The sequence below is a fragment of the Motacilla alba genome, chromosome 6 (genome assembly GCF_015832195.1).
Source record: "Motacilla alba alba isolate MOTALB_02 chromosome 6, Motacilla_alba_V1.0_pri, whole genome shotgun sequence".
Lineage (NCBI taxonomy): Eukaryota > Metazoa > Chordata > Aves > Passeriformes > Motacillidae > Motacilla > Motacilla alba.
In genome coordinates, this window is record NC_052021.1 from 11,846,695 (window position 1) to 11,863,278 (window position 16,584).

The 16,584-nt window shown below is 47.6% G+C and overlaps 1 protein-coding gene across 1 annotated transcript; it reads right to left on the bottom strand.

Moving 5' to 3' along the window:
- Window positions 1–169: 169 nt before the first annotated feature.
- LOC119702287 (homeobox protein OTX1 A-like) lies at window positions 170–8,913 on the bottom strand (the record flags this gene model as incomplete). Its single annotated transcript, XM_038140052.1, has 3 exons — window positions 170–3,864; window positions 3,959–4,143; window positions 8,877–8,913. Coding segments are annotated over 3 exons (1,161 nt in total), but the record flags the coding sequence as incomplete, so codon positions are not given.
- Between the last annotated feature and the right edge of the window lie 7,671 nt (window positions 8,914–16,584).

Here is a 16,584-nt window from a genome sequence, read left to right on the forward strand (position 1 = left end):
GGTGCTGTCCCCGGCCCCGCTCTGTGCTCGAGTGCTGTCCCCGGCCCGCTGCAGCCGCCCGGCCCACGTGTGTCCGCAGCGACCGCTCCGTTGCGGAGCCACCCTCCCGGAAACAGCGGCTGCGCGCGGAGTTCCGGGCGCGGCGGAGCGCTATTGGCGGCGCACACGCTGTCCCACAGGTGGGATAGTGGCCGCGGCGCGCAGCCCGCACAGGGAACCGGGACGGGAACCGGGAGTCGGCCCCTGTGCGCGTGTTCAGGAGTAAATTACTCTCCTGCAAGCTCTGTGAAAGCCCGCGGTAGCTGCCTGGCGGGGCCGGCCCTACAGCACCCGGAGCGGAGGAGGCGTGGGGACCTTCAGCTGCCGCGGGCTCGGGGCAGCCCCCGTACGAACCGGCAGCTGCGGCCCCAGTTACTGCGAGAAAGATAAAAAGTCAGTCCTTGCCAAGGACTATGGGAGGACGAACAAGTCAGAGGGTGAAAGCCTATGAAGAGCTTTCCCGTGCCGTGAGTTCTGACGGAATCCACGACAGAAACCGGGGATGTCAGCCCCGAGGGAGCCCCGCCGCGCCAGCCCCGTCCGGGCGCTGAGGGCCGCGCTCTGAAGCCGCCGGGAACGGTGACTCCACCACCTCCCCGGGCAGCCCATTCCAGTTTCTAATCGCCTTTTCTGTGGGGAAATGTTTCCTGATTTTCAACCTGAGCCTCCCCTATTGCAGCTTAACACTGTGTCCTCTCCTCCTGTCGCTAATACAACTTAGCTGGGGGCGTTTTGCAGGTACCAAGCCCTGCACGCACAGGACATGACCAGGCATGCAGAGGGCAAGGTACCCGGGTGAGAAGTGAGCCATTGTTTCATCTCAGGTCTGTGCCCCGCCTGAAGGCCAATCCCCCTGAGGTGTGCTGTAGGTGCAGACCCTGCTCAATGAAGAGCCCTCTTGTCTGGGGCGGACTGTCCTCACGGCAAGAGGCAGCGAGGGGCAGGGCTGCTAACGAGGTGTCCGGGCCGTGAACTGCTCCCTCTGTGCTGCTGCTGGCCCCATCCTGCCTCCCAGGCCGGTGGCTTCCAGCTGGACGTGCAGGGGCCGTGGCTGTCACACTCGTCCTGCTGCTGGAGGAGGCGGCTGTGAAGACAGGAATGTGATTTCAGGTTCCCATAAGGAGGAGCTCGGGACACCCTGCAGTGAATTAGCCCAGCCTGACTAAAAGTGACATTAGTGCATTTGTGTCCTCCTTATCTCTTTGACAAGCTGTGTAGAAGAAAATACATTTTTCAATATTTAGCACGTAAAATCCTCCCTTATTCTATAAACAGGAGTATTTTACAGACAGTAGAAGAGTAGTTCAACTGCTGAGCACATTTGGTTCCTGCCCCAGCATCACCTGACCATATGACAGCAGAGATGCTGGCCAGTCCAGGGGACGCTGCTATACCATTGCTGTGGAAGCACCTCCTAGGCGTTGAATAAGCATTCTCATCAAGAAGGTGTTATGAGGGAGAGGGTATATGTAAATAAATAAGTCTTCATGCATTTTTTTTTCAAAAATTTACTAAAAGAGTCATAGATACAATCATAAATACAATCATCTTTTTGTCCTTCACTCCCAAATACAACTTGTGTTCAAAGTGCCTTGCAGCTATTGTCTGAAGCCATACAGCTGTTCTGTAATACACGAGCTTGTTCCAATCCTTTAGGTCAAGGCAGAAAAGTTACAGCCACAGATAAAAATTACTGACAGAAGTCAGGCTAACTTTCTGGACTTCTTGTGTACACACCTCTATAGACAGTTTGTTCAGGGATATCAATTTTATTAATAAAATAATGGTCTGTGATTAAGTTTTATTCTCATTGTTTCTCTTGTTCTATAACAAATTGAGTTAATAACAAATGTATTACAATCTAAGCATACTTAAAAATATTCCAGAGCCACATTTTAAACCCAAAAATAGATCTGCATGTAGAGATTTCAGCATCCTAGGCCTAACACTGCTTTAACACACATCCATGGCAGTTCTCCAGAGGTACACGTGAAGAACCTTTCCATGATTACTGTGGACTTCTGGATAACCATGGATCTTGAGAATTCTAAAAATAGGCTCAATGTGCAAATGCAAAGATGAAACACATTTTTTCTCCTCAGAGTGCAATTCTACAACTTCATGAAGGTAAAAAAACCTTAATTTGGAAACTAGACAATCACAATTAAAAAAAAAAAAAAGACAATCTGCAAACAAATTACACAAAACAAAATCACAAAAATACTGCCTTTTAAAAGACTGTGGTCATTTTTAAATGAAAACACTATATATTAAGTACCCAGGGAAAGACCATTAGTGTTCTTTATGAGGAACACACCTAAATTACAAACACACCCAGTGAGATGTCCCCTGTCACCACCAAGGCTGTTTTCCCATGCTTGTACCCATCTTGTGTTAATGCTTTCTCAACTAAAAGCTATAAATAAGTCTGTTATCTAGGATTCCTTAAGTTAAAGTAAGTGAATTAAGACCAGAATAGAAACAAAACTCAGTACAGTAAGGCCACAAAAACACCACCATAGTGCTAAACCTCCTGGCAGAATTAATCCAGCACAGTGTGAGCACAGAGCTCTTCAGGGCTGACATCCTTCTGAAGATCAGGCTAAGCATGCAGGGTAATGTTGGGCTGCCCATAGCCAAACACGTGCAGGAATACTGCAAGGGGCTGGTGAAAGATGGCTTGCCTGGGGAGGCAGCTCACATGCAGCAGGCAGCCCTTGCTAACATGGCTTATCTTTCTTTCCCTTCCATACAGGGCACAAAACTCAGAAGAGCAAGCACTCTGCACGTAGACCTGCAAAACCTCTAGCCTCTTCAGACAACACTGGCAACTGAGAAAAAAAATCACATTCATTTTCCATCAGGCAAGTGGACCCACTGCCAGTTTCATGTCTGACCCAAATGACAGACTGAATTCTGGCCACCAAAAGCAGAAAGGTAACTTTTTGTCTGACCTTGATCTGCATTTTGCTCATTCTCAAACAGCAAATCTAACCCTATTCCCAAAATTTCATTTCTCATGCCCAGCCAATGAGGGTCATAATCATTTACTGTCTCCAGCAGCTGCTGCTCATACAATGGGGCGGGAGTGCCAAATGCCCTTTGACAGTCCCCTTCATGCTTTGGAAATACCGAAGGAGGACTAGCATTACTGGCTGCAAGCAGAGGTGAACTGTGCCTCATCTGCTCGGGCTCAAGCTTAGGTTCCCCCGCATCAAAACTGAAAGTGGAGCCCTTCCCAAAGGGAGAAGCGCTTGACTTGGCATACAAACAGTTCTCAACACTCAGGCCCTGGTTAGCACTGAAGTAGTTTAAGACAGGCTTCCTGTACGTGTTCTCTTTGGGTGCTGGGTACTGGTGATCTGTACAAGGCTGGAAAACGTCTGCATCTGAGTAGTAGCCTTCAGGGAAGGATTTCTTCAGGTGCGGATACTCCTGTGCCTGCTGCACAGGGAGCGAGAACGGGGGCGCACTCCCCACGCTTCCCGCACCTAGTGGGACCCCTCTTCCCGAGCAGTCCAAACCGAAGTCAGCTGGGGTCTGACCCAGGGCTCCAAAACTGTTATCCAAGCTCCTGAAATGCATGTCGAGCCTTGAGTACAGCTGCCCCGAGTAGAAAGGCGGCTGACCTCCGAAGCCCTGGCTCCCTCCTGGCAGGCCTGGCTGTGGGCAGAGACGGCTCCGCTCTGTCCCCGGGCCCTGCTGCGCCCGGGGCCGCTCCTGGCCAGCGCACCGCGGCGGCTTCGGCTTGCCCGGCCTGGCGTAGGCGGCGGCCTCGCTCTTCTTGTGGTTTAGCTGCCGGGCTCTCCGGTTCTGGAACCACACCTGCGGGACCGGCAGAGACTGAGCACCCGGGCCGCCGGGGAAGCCGCTCCGCCACCCGCCCGTCCTCCCTGCCCGGACCGCCCGCCCCTCTCACCTGGATCCGAGACTCGGGGATGTCGGTGAGGCTGGAGAGCTGCTCCCGCAGGGCGATGCCGGGGTACGGCTCCTTCTCGAAGGCGCGGACCAGCAGCTCCAGCTGCGCCTTGCTGAAGGTGGTTCGCTTGCGCCGGCCGCCCTCCCGCGCCGAGCTGGGGCCGCCGGGGCGCGCCCGGGGCTCTCCTGCGGGGAGAGAACGGGGAGCGGCGGTCAGCGGGGCCGGGCAGCGTCCTGTGCCCCAACGCCGCCAACACCACCACCATCACCGCCACAAACACCGCCACAAACACCGCCACAAACACCGCCACCAATACAGCCACCACCATCACCGCCACCAACACCGCCACCACTAACACCGCCACCAATACAGCCACCACCATCACCGCCACCACCAACACCGCCACCAGGCCCCCGCCGCCTGCCCGCCCGGCGCGGCTCACCGGCGGGTGCGGGGCTGAGGGCCGGGCTGGCGGAGGGGAGGCTGGCGGGGGGCAGACTGGCGAGCTCCATGCGGGCCGAGGTCAGCGGGCGGTGTAACGGCCCTGGCAGCTCCGTGCCTTAAGAGCCCTCCACCCCGGCCTTCAGCGACCCCCACCCACCCGGCCCGGCCCCTCTGCGGCTCCGAGGGTGACTCAGAGCCGTCTCCCACACCTCCATTGTCATCCCATCACTAAAATACACATAATGAGGGCTCGCCCCATCCAAGGAGCCAAAGTGTCTCCCAGCGAAGTCCCCGCTGCTGCCACTAAGGCATCCACCTTTCTTTAATTCAAATGGAGAGCAAATAATTTAATGAAGAAATGTTCCACCTTCAGCCTTCTGAGGGAGCTCCCCTTCTCTGTGCACTGCAGGCCTGAAGCTCTGCTGGAAACCAGGGGCTCCCCCAATGCAAGGAGGCCTCCATACCACCCTTCTCCTAAAGGCAAGCCATCCCAGCGCTTACTGCACCCAGGTGACAAGTCCTTGCCTTCCCTATTTGGTTACCCTGCTCCTATTCCCATCCATGGGACATTTCTCATCAACTTTACTGCAGGAAATAAAATGCTAGTGGCTTTACTAGACATTGCATCAACACCCAATGTTTACAGCAAAGGACAGAGCCTTCCCCAGCACACTCAGGTCCATCCAGGTCAGATGGAGCAGTCTCCCCCCGGAGTGCATGCTGAAGAGCTCAGCAAAGGTTTTCCCTTCCTGGGGCAGCTTTCTTTCCCTCCAGACAGCTCTGCTCATCCAAGTCAGGTACAGAACAAGCAAGGTCTGTGCTGTCAGCCCAAGGTGAAATCATGAACAGCATATTAATTCTAAAGAGTGGCCAGAAATATCATTTAAGAGAGCCAAGAGTGACATAAGGGACTTACAGGGAGCAACAGTTGCAACACTGAAAAGGATTAGATGTTAGAAGAGAAGCAAATCAATTAGTCAGTGTAATAATTTGTCAAATGAGGCCACTAATGGCTGTCACTGAAGGTGTTCAAGAACAGCAGCATCATTACATCATTTGTTTTCCATCTCAATTTGTCCCCATTCATTTTTCAGACTTGGGACCTACTCCAGCTTGCTGTGAATCTGAAGGGTACAGGGACAAAGTGTGTGTGAGCTGGTACACACTGTTTGCATTCTGTAGGGACCAGTGCGCCCATCATCCATGCTGCCACTTCTGGGTTGAGCTGCACAAGGGTTTTAACATTACACACACCATCACAGTGCTTCACAATGAAAAATTAATGTCCTTCCACACAGGGATGACAGTCATCTCCTGTGAGTCTGGTACTCTGGAGACTGGATTCCTTCAGCAGCTTGGTCCATAAGGCTCAGAAACCACTATGCTTAAATAATATTTTCAAGCAGAAGTGCATGTGTATCTGAGTGCTCAGATACAATAAGCAGACTTACAAAGCTTGGGGGCATAGTTTTATTGACAGTGTTCACTACAGCAAATTCAGCTTCAGCTATTAATTCTTGTTCTAAGCATGCAGGGTTCACCTCTAGCTGTCATGAATTCCTCACGGGGCTTTGCATCCAGTCGTGCACAAGCCATCTCCAGTGCTCTCTGGGCTAGCAAAGCTCATGCAGCTGCTCCTTCAAAAAAAAACCGATCACTTTTTTTTTTTTTTGGCCAGTTTAATTTTTGGTGAACTTAATACAAGCATCAGCATGGGACAGGGATGCACAGGGGCAAAGGGTAAGAGAAAATCGGGGAGCCTCAATTTGAACTGGCTCAATAAAGTATGGAATTGCATAGGACCTCTCCATCTCTGCAATTCCAATACAACTGTCCATGGGGTGCTGCACTGGATACTAAGGATGTTTGCAGGGCATAAAGAGAGAATACTCATTCAGCCTGGACAGAGGGAATGCTGGAACAAATGCTCAACATTTTCTTTCTGTATTTCCAGTTTTCGTGGCAGAAAAGATCATCTCTTGGAACTAACTACAACACAAAACTGCCCCTGTAGGCAGCCTGCAACATTGAGCTCAAAAGAGCAGGGAAACCACCTCCTCCAACACCCACATACACACCTTATAGACACAGCCAGTGCAGAAGAGATAAGAAGGAGCCAGCAGAGGCTTGCACAGACTTGCACTACTTGCTAACAGTGACTGTCCATCACTACTAGCTCGGCTCAAATAGAACAGCTTTTGTTAACATCCCCTAGCATAGAGAGAGCAGTTCACACTTCCCGGAGTTATTGTTTGAGGAACTCTGCCAGGCAGCCTCTTTACACCCTTCATTTTCAGAGATTTTCTTTGCAATGCTAATCGATAGAGATTGCGAGTTTTGTTTTTAAGTCAGATTCCAGGAAAGAAGATGACAATCGTTGCCTCCCCCTCCTTTTCCTCCTTTTCTGCTAAGGCATATGGACTTGGCCTAACATAAGAGCTAATTTCTGCCACGGCTGCAGATGGAAAATAGTCTTCTGACCCTTATTTTTGATTCATTTCACAAATAGAGAAATGGGAGAAGTGTGGGAAAAGAAGCAGGAATACCCAAAGCAGCATGCTTAGCAAAACCAGCATCTCTTTGGTTCATAGATTGTCTTCAGACTTCCACAAAAATCCACGGAATTTTGCTGTAGATTTAAGTAGAGTCCAAATGTGGAAACCCATTCTGCTGGGGGTCCTTTATGCCCTTTGTGATACAAGTGCATCTACAGAGGAATCCAAATCATGGGTGGGATATGCTGAGAATAGAACAGAAATGAAGGATACGTAAGTAAAGTGTATTTAGGAGCAACAACACAATTATCAGACAAGGACTAGCCTCAGTGCTCTTTAAAATGGCTCTCAAAAAAAGGTTTGCACCAATCCTATGCAGGGCACTGGAAGCAGCTCTGTTCTCTCCCTCCAGAGCAGCCCTCATGGCAGGAGTTGCAAGGTGGCCCTCGAGTCATGCTGGCGTGACTGGTATGCTGAATCACCCAGTGCAGCAGGGCTCTGTCACCAGGCGCCTGCCTGAGGAGTCTTCGGACAAACACCCTTCAGAAATCCGTACATCAAACATTTTCTAGGGCAGTACAAAGCTATTGATGTTTGAGCAGAACTTTCAGCCCGAAGGAGGCAAGATCAATTTCACTAGTTGGTCTTCAGACATTAACACCTCATAAAAAGGATGCTCATGCCTTGCTTATCTGGAATGTGTCTTTAATTATCTTTTGGTACACCTTTTGCAGCCCATTACTTACCAGTCAACACTGCTTTAATTATGGGCTTGGCAGTAGCAGGCAGCTCTTACATCGTTGAAATAAAAATGCCAGAAACCAACTCGGAAGAGTTGCAAAGAGATTTCAAGTTCAAATGGAAAACAGTGGAATTCAGCGATGGGACATGGATTCTCAGTCACAAAGATTTCATACCATGAGCAGTACTCTCATGGCCAGGGGCACCCAGGAACCCTCCAGAGAACATGAGCAGACAAGTGATGGTAGTGCTGTCCCCTGCTCCCCAGGGAAAGGAGCCCTTCCAGCAGCCCCACTTGCTTTGAAAAGTAGTTCAGTGTCCAGACATGTCCAATTCCATGGGCTGCCAGCAGGATAAGCACGATGGAGGCACATTTTGCACCGTGAGCAAAAAGAAGGCAAAATTTATGACAGTCCTTACTTTTCAAGAATATTCATTCCCCAGTCCAGAACTGGCTGTTGAGAGAGGCTGTCATCTACATTGAGCTTTCCCTAACAGTAAACACCTTTGTTAATCCAAGGCATTGCTCTAGACTTTTCTCCTACCAGAGATAGATGTTGCTTCTAATGCTTGAAGGTGGAGGCAAAAAATATTGCTGAAAACACCATGCACTTTTGGAACGTACCAGTCTTGCTCTCGTTCAGACTAAAATTTATATATTTCAAGGTGAAAAAGGCATTAGGCCCATTTCAGATAACTTGAAATAATTTTCCACTTCTACATATTTTCCGCTTATATATTTAAATAAATATAAGAAATAATTTAAATCGTTTATGTGACTGATTGTAATGCTCTGAAATCCAGGGTAATAATTAAAAAAAGCTTCTACCTACAAAACTGAATGTCTGTCTCACCTGATATTAAACTCTTCACCAATGACAAAAACTGGATACCTGCCATGGGAAGGTAGAAATCTATAACCAGCTCAGTAAATGACATACTGGTACTTTTTCTTGGAAATTATGATGAAGACCTCAGTCATTTTTCAGCTCAGAGTTTCTATTTTGTGAATTTATTCAGACTTTCTCTGAATGAATGTAAAATTTTAGCATTTAGAGCATCCTTTCACTAGGACTTAGTTTTCTAAGTTTAAACACTTAGTTTTCTGTGTTCTGCACATGTAACTTGCTAAAATCACTTGGTGCTTGCTGCCGCCCACCCAAGAATGTGGAGTGACCTTCACTGATTCCAGCAGTTCACACTGACCATTTTTTCATAAAACCCCTTCATTTCTCTACCTTCAGCCACCTCATTTCCAGACTGAAGAATCCCATCTTATTCATGATAGCCGCTCCATGCCTTCCTCATTCACATTGTCTCTTCCAGAGCCTTTTCTGGTTATGCTGTATCCTTTCTGAAAAAAGAAGATAGAGTGACTCTCAGAATTTAAGATGTAGAGGACTAATGGTGTTTTAACTACTGTGAAGGTATGTGCAGGTTTTTTCCAGGGCTTTCCTAACAGCTAACATTTGCTTTGTCTTTTTGACCCTCACTGAGCTTGCATTCTCATAGAAATATCTATCACACTCCAGAATCTCATTTCTGAGTTGTAATGGTAATCTGCTGTGAAACCTGAAAACAGTTCCTTACTTGTACTGTCACTATGCTCCTACTGGTGAGTTTTTGAGTCCTGTGGCAATCTTGAAAGAAATTGTCATCCCTGTAAAGAGAAGGCTGCCTTAAATTTTAAAGGAAGTGAGACCCTAGATAATACCAAAGCTAAAGTATTTGTAAAAATTGTGTACTTTGTGAAGTGGTAGCCCAGCAGTACCCAAAACTGTTCATTTTTTCTGGGCAGTAGAAAACAAGTCTTAGAAGATGGATAGGATAGGTAGGGAAGTGGTGATCAGTGCCCCCAGCCTCATGCAATACAATGTCTCCTGCTGTGGTGGAGGAAAAACCTGTCCTCTGTGGGACAGACCTGCCTGCCACAGCCACACATGGCACTGATCTGCAGTTTGGACAGGCTGAGCCTGAGGCTGTAAAGGGTCAGGATGACCACAGGGAAGGACAAATCAGCAGAGCAGAGTCCACACCAGTGTGGGAATGGGCTGGAGTAGGGTTTCCCTGTTCAATAAGCCTAATGAATAGATTATCAGTATTCTTGACCCCACAGGAGAAAAGCCACACAGCCATGCAGTAGGAAGCCTGTGGTCAGTAAAATCCTGCCTCAGGAAACATAAAAAATTGTGGATAAAATATCCTCCAGAAATCCAGGCTGGGCCTCCAGAGGGTTACTGAGCACAATTCAGTCTGGCGAGCCCTCGCTTGCTGCAGCACTGCTGAGATAAATATGATTTCCTTTAAATGTCATGGTATTTCATGCCCAGTACAGTCAGGCTCACAGGCTACCTTATTTTATGGTAATCCTTTTCCCTGTACTCTGTGCCGTGTCCTTCCCTGTCTCCTTTCCTTTGTGAGAAAGCGTCTGTCATTGTCCTCACCCGTGCTGTTCATGTAACTGCAGATATATCCTGTGACTGATCAGCTCCAGAAGCACTACTGGACTCTTAGACCTGAGAGGATCAGACCTCTAAACTGCAGATATTTTAGGAAAAGGACTATCTTCTTCTGTGCTGACAGAATACGAGCACACCACATGATACTACAGAAATACAACAGATCTCAACATTGTAGTCTGCTGAACTTGATTATGATAACTATTCACCTAAGGACGAGTGAATTTGGCCTTAAGGCTAGTCTGCTGGGACTGGAGACAAGTTGTCTGGAGTCTTCTCCTCCCTGTTTGAAGAACTATTGCTTTAACCTCCCTTGTCAATCCTATTCCTCCTCATCTCTCAAGTAACATCCCCACCCAAGTGGCAGTAGTGAGACATACTTCCCACCTATCTCACCCATCTGCCAGTGAGTGACCCCATTTCTGTGCTATATCTGTGCTGGCTCTTCTCTACTGCATTTAGTTTTCCCATCACAATATTCCTATTGCAGACACATAGGAAAAATATTCCGGACTATAAAACTGTGTCAATTGATATGACTTGTTCATTAAGTGAGAAGCACAAAAAAGATCCATTAGTTGGTCCCAATGGACCTTCAAGAACAGTCAACTAAATGGAAGCCTTTCCTTTTTCTCAACACTGCACTCTGTGTTTACTGCCATACCACTTGGCAACATAAGGCAGTGTCTTTCCCAATAGGAAGCAGTAATAAAGAGTTAGGAATTCCTTCAGAGAGAAAGAAGAAATAGTGTCAGATTCCAAATACTATGCATTAAAATACACATGCACTGTCATGAAGTGGTTAAAGGCCAGAACAAGGCATCAAAATGCTGAGGGTTTGCTGGAGATTTAGTCCTGCATCCTGTTATAACCAGTGTATGTGCTGCAGGACACTGGTGTGCAGAGTCAGGGCACTGGACCTGTATGAAATATGTTTTTTAATAGTCTAAGCTGCTCAGGGTTTTCCAACATAACCAATATGAATAAGGCTGTCTGTCACAATTTATCCTTGCAAAGTACATTCAGTTTTATTAAATACCCTCCCCAAATGACATAAAATCATTCTTTGCTCCCATACCTTTAAAAAAAATCTTGTAAAATGCTTGTATTCACATCCAATTTTTAAAATTCCACCAGATCCATGTACCATAAATCCAACATTTATAAACTGAGATTTCAAATGGACTTGTTACTTGTTAATATTTCATTTTCTAAAGCTACCTCACATAATAAAAAAAGACATCAGAGATGTCCACAAAATATTTTTAGGACTCAAGTTACTGACTTCCAGCAGATATGGGTAGAAACAAGTAGAGATCTATAAACTGCACAGCTGTGGTCAAAACTGAAGCTCTCTGTGCAACCTGGACTTCAAACTGGTGAGCCTTAGCTGTCTCTTTACAAAGGCTTATTAAGGCAATGTTGGTTGAAGCACACCATGATAAAAATGGCTGTTTCACCTTCCTTTTCCTCTTTAATAAGAGAAAAACCCACAGTGATATTGTTAGGATGAGCATATGGAACTCTGACAGAAATTCACCTCTAAAATGCACAAACTGAATTTGTAGCAAAATCAATGAGAATTTCATATGTTTATAACTTAGGGGTGTTACCTTGTTATTAATCTTTGCAAAGAATAAAGTATTTAGCTGGGACCTTTATAGCTGACAATCTCCAAGACTTGAATTGTACTCATAATTGTGTTTAAAATGTGATAAAAGAGAAGTAGTTTTATCAAACACCCAAGGAATCCAATGAGAAATTAGAAGGATGCAGGAGATATATGCAAAGGTAACTCATTCCAAGTTGCAAAGGCTATTCACCACAGCATCAAACAGAATTACTGTAGCACATTGTCTCCCATTATGCACATCTCATTACACTCAACATTTCCTGTAAGTATGGGAATCTGTTGAAAATCTTGTCCATTAACCTCAAGAATTTAATGCTTGACAAATTGCAACACAAAATATTTTAGAAGGCCATAGACTAGCTTCTCTAGTCTTAGAACTAAAAGATTAAGGTGATACAATTCTGAGTCCCCACTAAAATTTAAAAAATTACAGGTTAACTATCTACATTAGGAACCAGTCATTGCTGGCAGTGGTTTCATTATAGCACTGTGCCATTTAGCTGTGATTAAAAAAAAAGTCCTGTTGATAATTCTATTTCCTTAGGTAACTTTCCCTGAACAGATGCCACCTCTTTTATACCAGCTTCAAATCCAGTTTAAAATATGCTCCAGTTTATTTCAAAGTAACTTCCTAAGAAAAGCCCAATCCCTAAATCCTTGCTTATAAAGAAAGTTGCTGTTTAAACAAGTCACCTCACTGACTCTAGCATGATGACTCATGCCATAAAATTTGTTCTGAATTTGACTAATCCTCCCTCCTGCTCCTTCTTTTTTTTTTTTTTTTTTTTTTTTAAGGAATTTTAAAGGACAGGGAAGAGCTAACGTGTCTCTGTCTCTATCTATTCTCTGGCATCCACCGAGAACACCAAACAAAAGAGGCCGACTACCTGGCAAATACCCTTTGTACTTCCCGATGGAAGTGAGATAGCCAATATCTCTAAGTTAGAGATAGCAAATGTTCCTAAACTGAAGAGGCAACAGTTTTCTCCACTAGTAGGTGCAACAGGAACTTCAGTATTTGAAAATTGAAGAGAGTGATCTATTGATGTAAACAGCATGTGAAATGAGCCAGCTCTGTCTCAGGGATTAAGTAGAAAGGATGCACAGGTCCATCTGGTAGTTCATGGAATTAACCCATCTCAGTGTACACACCCAGTCACTGTGGAGACTTCGGGATGCCCTGGACACAGCTTCAGTGAAAAATAAACTAAAATGAATGCAGCTGTCTTTGAAACTTCAAAGAGAATCTTATGTCCCATCCTCATGGTACCATGTGGTTACTTTACCTGTTGATCTCATAAAGAACAGCTCTTTCAGTTTTAGATTCTTAATAAATGCTTGAGTGTTTAATACCAACCTAATTATATAAATGCAAGGGAAAAAAGTTATAAGGGAATAGGCTTTTTAATGTTTTTTTTCCTTTCCATTTTTTTTTTTTTAAGATTATGCTTTCCCTCTTTGCTATGGCCTCGACCACTATCAAAACAGCCTCGGTTTAGCAATCTGTGCAGCCTGCAGCAGCGTGAAGCTGGGTTAGCTCATCTTCTCCAGGGCTTAGGGAGCCCAGTCGTGGGGCTGGCTGTTGTGTTGATTGCTCCCTACCAATATCTGCGTGTTCTCCAGCACAGGACAGGCCTGAGAAAGCACGTGAGCTGTGGCAATCCTGTCACAACTGACATGTGTGTTCCAAACTACAACTCTGCATCTGGCTTTGGTAAGCATGGCCAGAGCTGCCTGCTGTCTGCACTCAGCCTTGGTGGTGTTCTGGGGTGTGGCATGCTGCTGAGAGCTGCCAGTTCATGACAACACACCATTCACTCACTTTTCAGCTCTGATTAGGATAAAAGGAAAGGAAATCAAAGTAGAAATCTCAGAAGTTATGGCAAAATAGTTTTATTTTCTGTAAACTCAGCAAAGTGAATTTGTTCTGTATTTTTTCAATAAGTCACATAACAGTGTTTGGGATTTGTTGTTTCCAGTTTAGATTAGACCTGTCAATAAATGCAATTCGCTGACAAATAACATTTCCAATGCTGAAACCACAAAGATAACTAAACTGTCAAAAATATGAGGGCAGAATTTCAAACCTTCACAAAATATGATAGAGCAAGCTTTTCAGCTACTCTGGGAAATGACTCCCTCAAAATTAGTTATCAGATGTATTTAACAACACCTTAGAAACCCAAGAAAGATTAATCACTGAAAGATGTGGACTTTCTGTTTTATGACAACTTGAAAGAAAGACAAAATGCCCCTTGAAACATCCTGTAAGTGCAAGTCACTGACCTCTATTCAGAGAAGCAAGGTAATATTTAATGGCATGTGCTGGCCAGACTAGATGATGCTACAGGTCTTCTGGCTTTAAATTATTAAAACTGGAGCTATATTCAGCTTCTTAAATACTCTAAAGATTCCTCTCTTTATCAAGAGAAATAGAATGTTTTGAAAAGTCAGGTCAAAGACACTGTCCTGGATCAAAATTGGAATCTCTGAATGTCCAGCCCCCAAGAAAGGCCTGAGCAGGGAGTTGTCTTCATGAACTATTTCCACATTCAGGTCCAAGGCTGCTGAGATGCCCAGGGCTGGTAGACCTGCCAATGCTGCTGCCCCACATGAAGCTAGAAGAATATCACTTAATAAAAAGATACTTCAATTTTTGGCAACAGAGAAACAAAAGTAAGCCAGCTCCCTGTCCTCTGCGGTGCGGGCGGTCCTCACTGGAGTGTGGCAGCGCGGGTGACACGACACCGTCTCTGACCCCACCTGGCCACCCTTGGCCACCCAGGCCAGTCTAACGAGGCAAACGCAGCAGCGGCGGCTGGTGCTGGCAGCCCGTGCCTTTGCCGTGCATGCACTGCCCTCTGCAGCCACCACCGCGCAGCTGCCCTGCAGCGCATCCGTGCAGCGCAGCCCCGCAGCGCATCCCCGCAGCGCACCCGTGCAGCGCATCCCTGCAGCGCATCCGTGCAGCGCATCCCCGCAGCGCAGCCCTGCAGCGCATCCCCGCAGCGCAGCCCTGCAGCGCAGCCCCTCGGCCCTGGCCGCCTTCTGTCGGCACGCCCAAACACGGGCCTCGCTGGGACCCGCCGCTCCCAGGCTCTCCGACCGCAAAGCTCGGCCCGGATCGGGATCTCAGCTCCGCCTTTGGGCGCGGCATTACTGGCAGGCAGCAGCAATTGTGTAGAATGTTCTGAAGAGGAAGAAATTAACGAATAGGCTACCAAAACACAAACCAAAGCAAAGCAAGCCAAACAAACCCGGGAGAAAAAAAACCACAAAAAAGTTAAATTTCAGAAATTTCTCCCAGGTACTAAGTAAGTGGGGCCACACACTCTTCTCTCCTGCATCAGCAAAGCAACACAGGCAAATTTCTGAATCAGGTTTAAGTCCACATAGCCAACCTCACTGGGTTTTGTAGACAGGATTCCCAGCAACAGTTTTAGCACAGCAGGATTTTTTACCAAACTCTCTTGTAATCTCCAAAGAACGCCCCAGAAAAAGGAGGAAAAAGAGAAAAGGGGGAAATAAAGCACAGGCATGTAATTAGCACGTAAATAATGGAGCAATGTGTTTAGCCTTCGTGCAAAGAGAAACAAGACCACAGTCCACATTTTACCGTGTGTCTCTACTGGCAGTCATGCCAAGCAAACAGGTAACAAAGCTCAAAGGAAAGCATAAACCCACCCAACCCACTCCCCAATATTTCTACCCCTGAGCACCTTTCCCAAGGCCCTGGTCCGAGACCAGATTCCCAAAAGGGCACAGAATTGAAAACGCTGGACTTAATACGCTTTGAATCGCCAGTTTTCAAAAGGGAAGGCACTCTGTACTGCTGTAGATAAGGACTGAACTGCCCAGTGGTAGGAAGGTCATTGTCTGTTTATTTTACCCCAGGGGCGCCACTGCAGTCCGCGACCCGGGCTGTGCAGCGGCAGGGACAGCCCCGCGCGCTCCGGGGGACACCGGGAGCCGCCTCCGCCCCGCGGCCCCGCGCGGCGCCACGAGAGGGCGCTCCGGTCCCTGCGGCGCGGGCCGGGGCCGCCGGGAGCCGGGGGAGCCCCGCGGGCCACAGCCGCTGCGAGTGTGCCGTTCCCTGCGTGTTCTACCCCCCGAGCAAACCGCGGCAGCAAAGCAGCAAGGAGTCAAGTTGAAAAGCTCTCTCCAACTTCTGTGCTGCTCCACGCTGCGCTCGGTACAGAATCGCAGAATCGATTAGGTTGGAAAAGCAATCTGTGACCGAACACCACCCTGTCAGCTGGACCTTGGCACTGGGTGCCACGTTCAGTCTTTTCTTAAACACCTCCAGGGACGGTGACACCACCACCTCCCCGGGCAGCCCGTCTGGGTGTCTAATCACCCCGGACTGCCCCTGCTGTGGTTCTGGAGTATGTCCTCTTGTCCTGCCACTGGCTGCCTGGGACAAGGGACCAATTCCCACCTGGCTACGCTCTCCTTTCAGGCAGTTGTTCAGTGATAAGGTTTCCCCAGGCTAAACAACCCCAGCTCCCTCAGCTGCTCCTCACAGTGCTTGTGTTCTTCTAGACCCCTCACCAGCCTTGCTGCCCTTCTCTGGGCACATTCCAGCAGCTCAAAACCCTTCCCTATCTGAGGGGCCCCGAACTAGACACAGCACTCGAGGTGTGGCCTCACCGGTGCCAAGTACAGGGGGATGATCTGGCCTGGTCCCGCTGGCCGCACCACTGCTGATCCAGGCCAGGATGCCAGTGGCCTTCCCGGCCAAGCGGGCACCCTGCTGGCTCATGTTCAGACAGTGCCGAGCAGCACCCCCGCTCTTTCTCCGCTGGGCCGCTTCCCAGCCACCCTGCCCCTACCCTAGGCCTGTAGAGACCACGC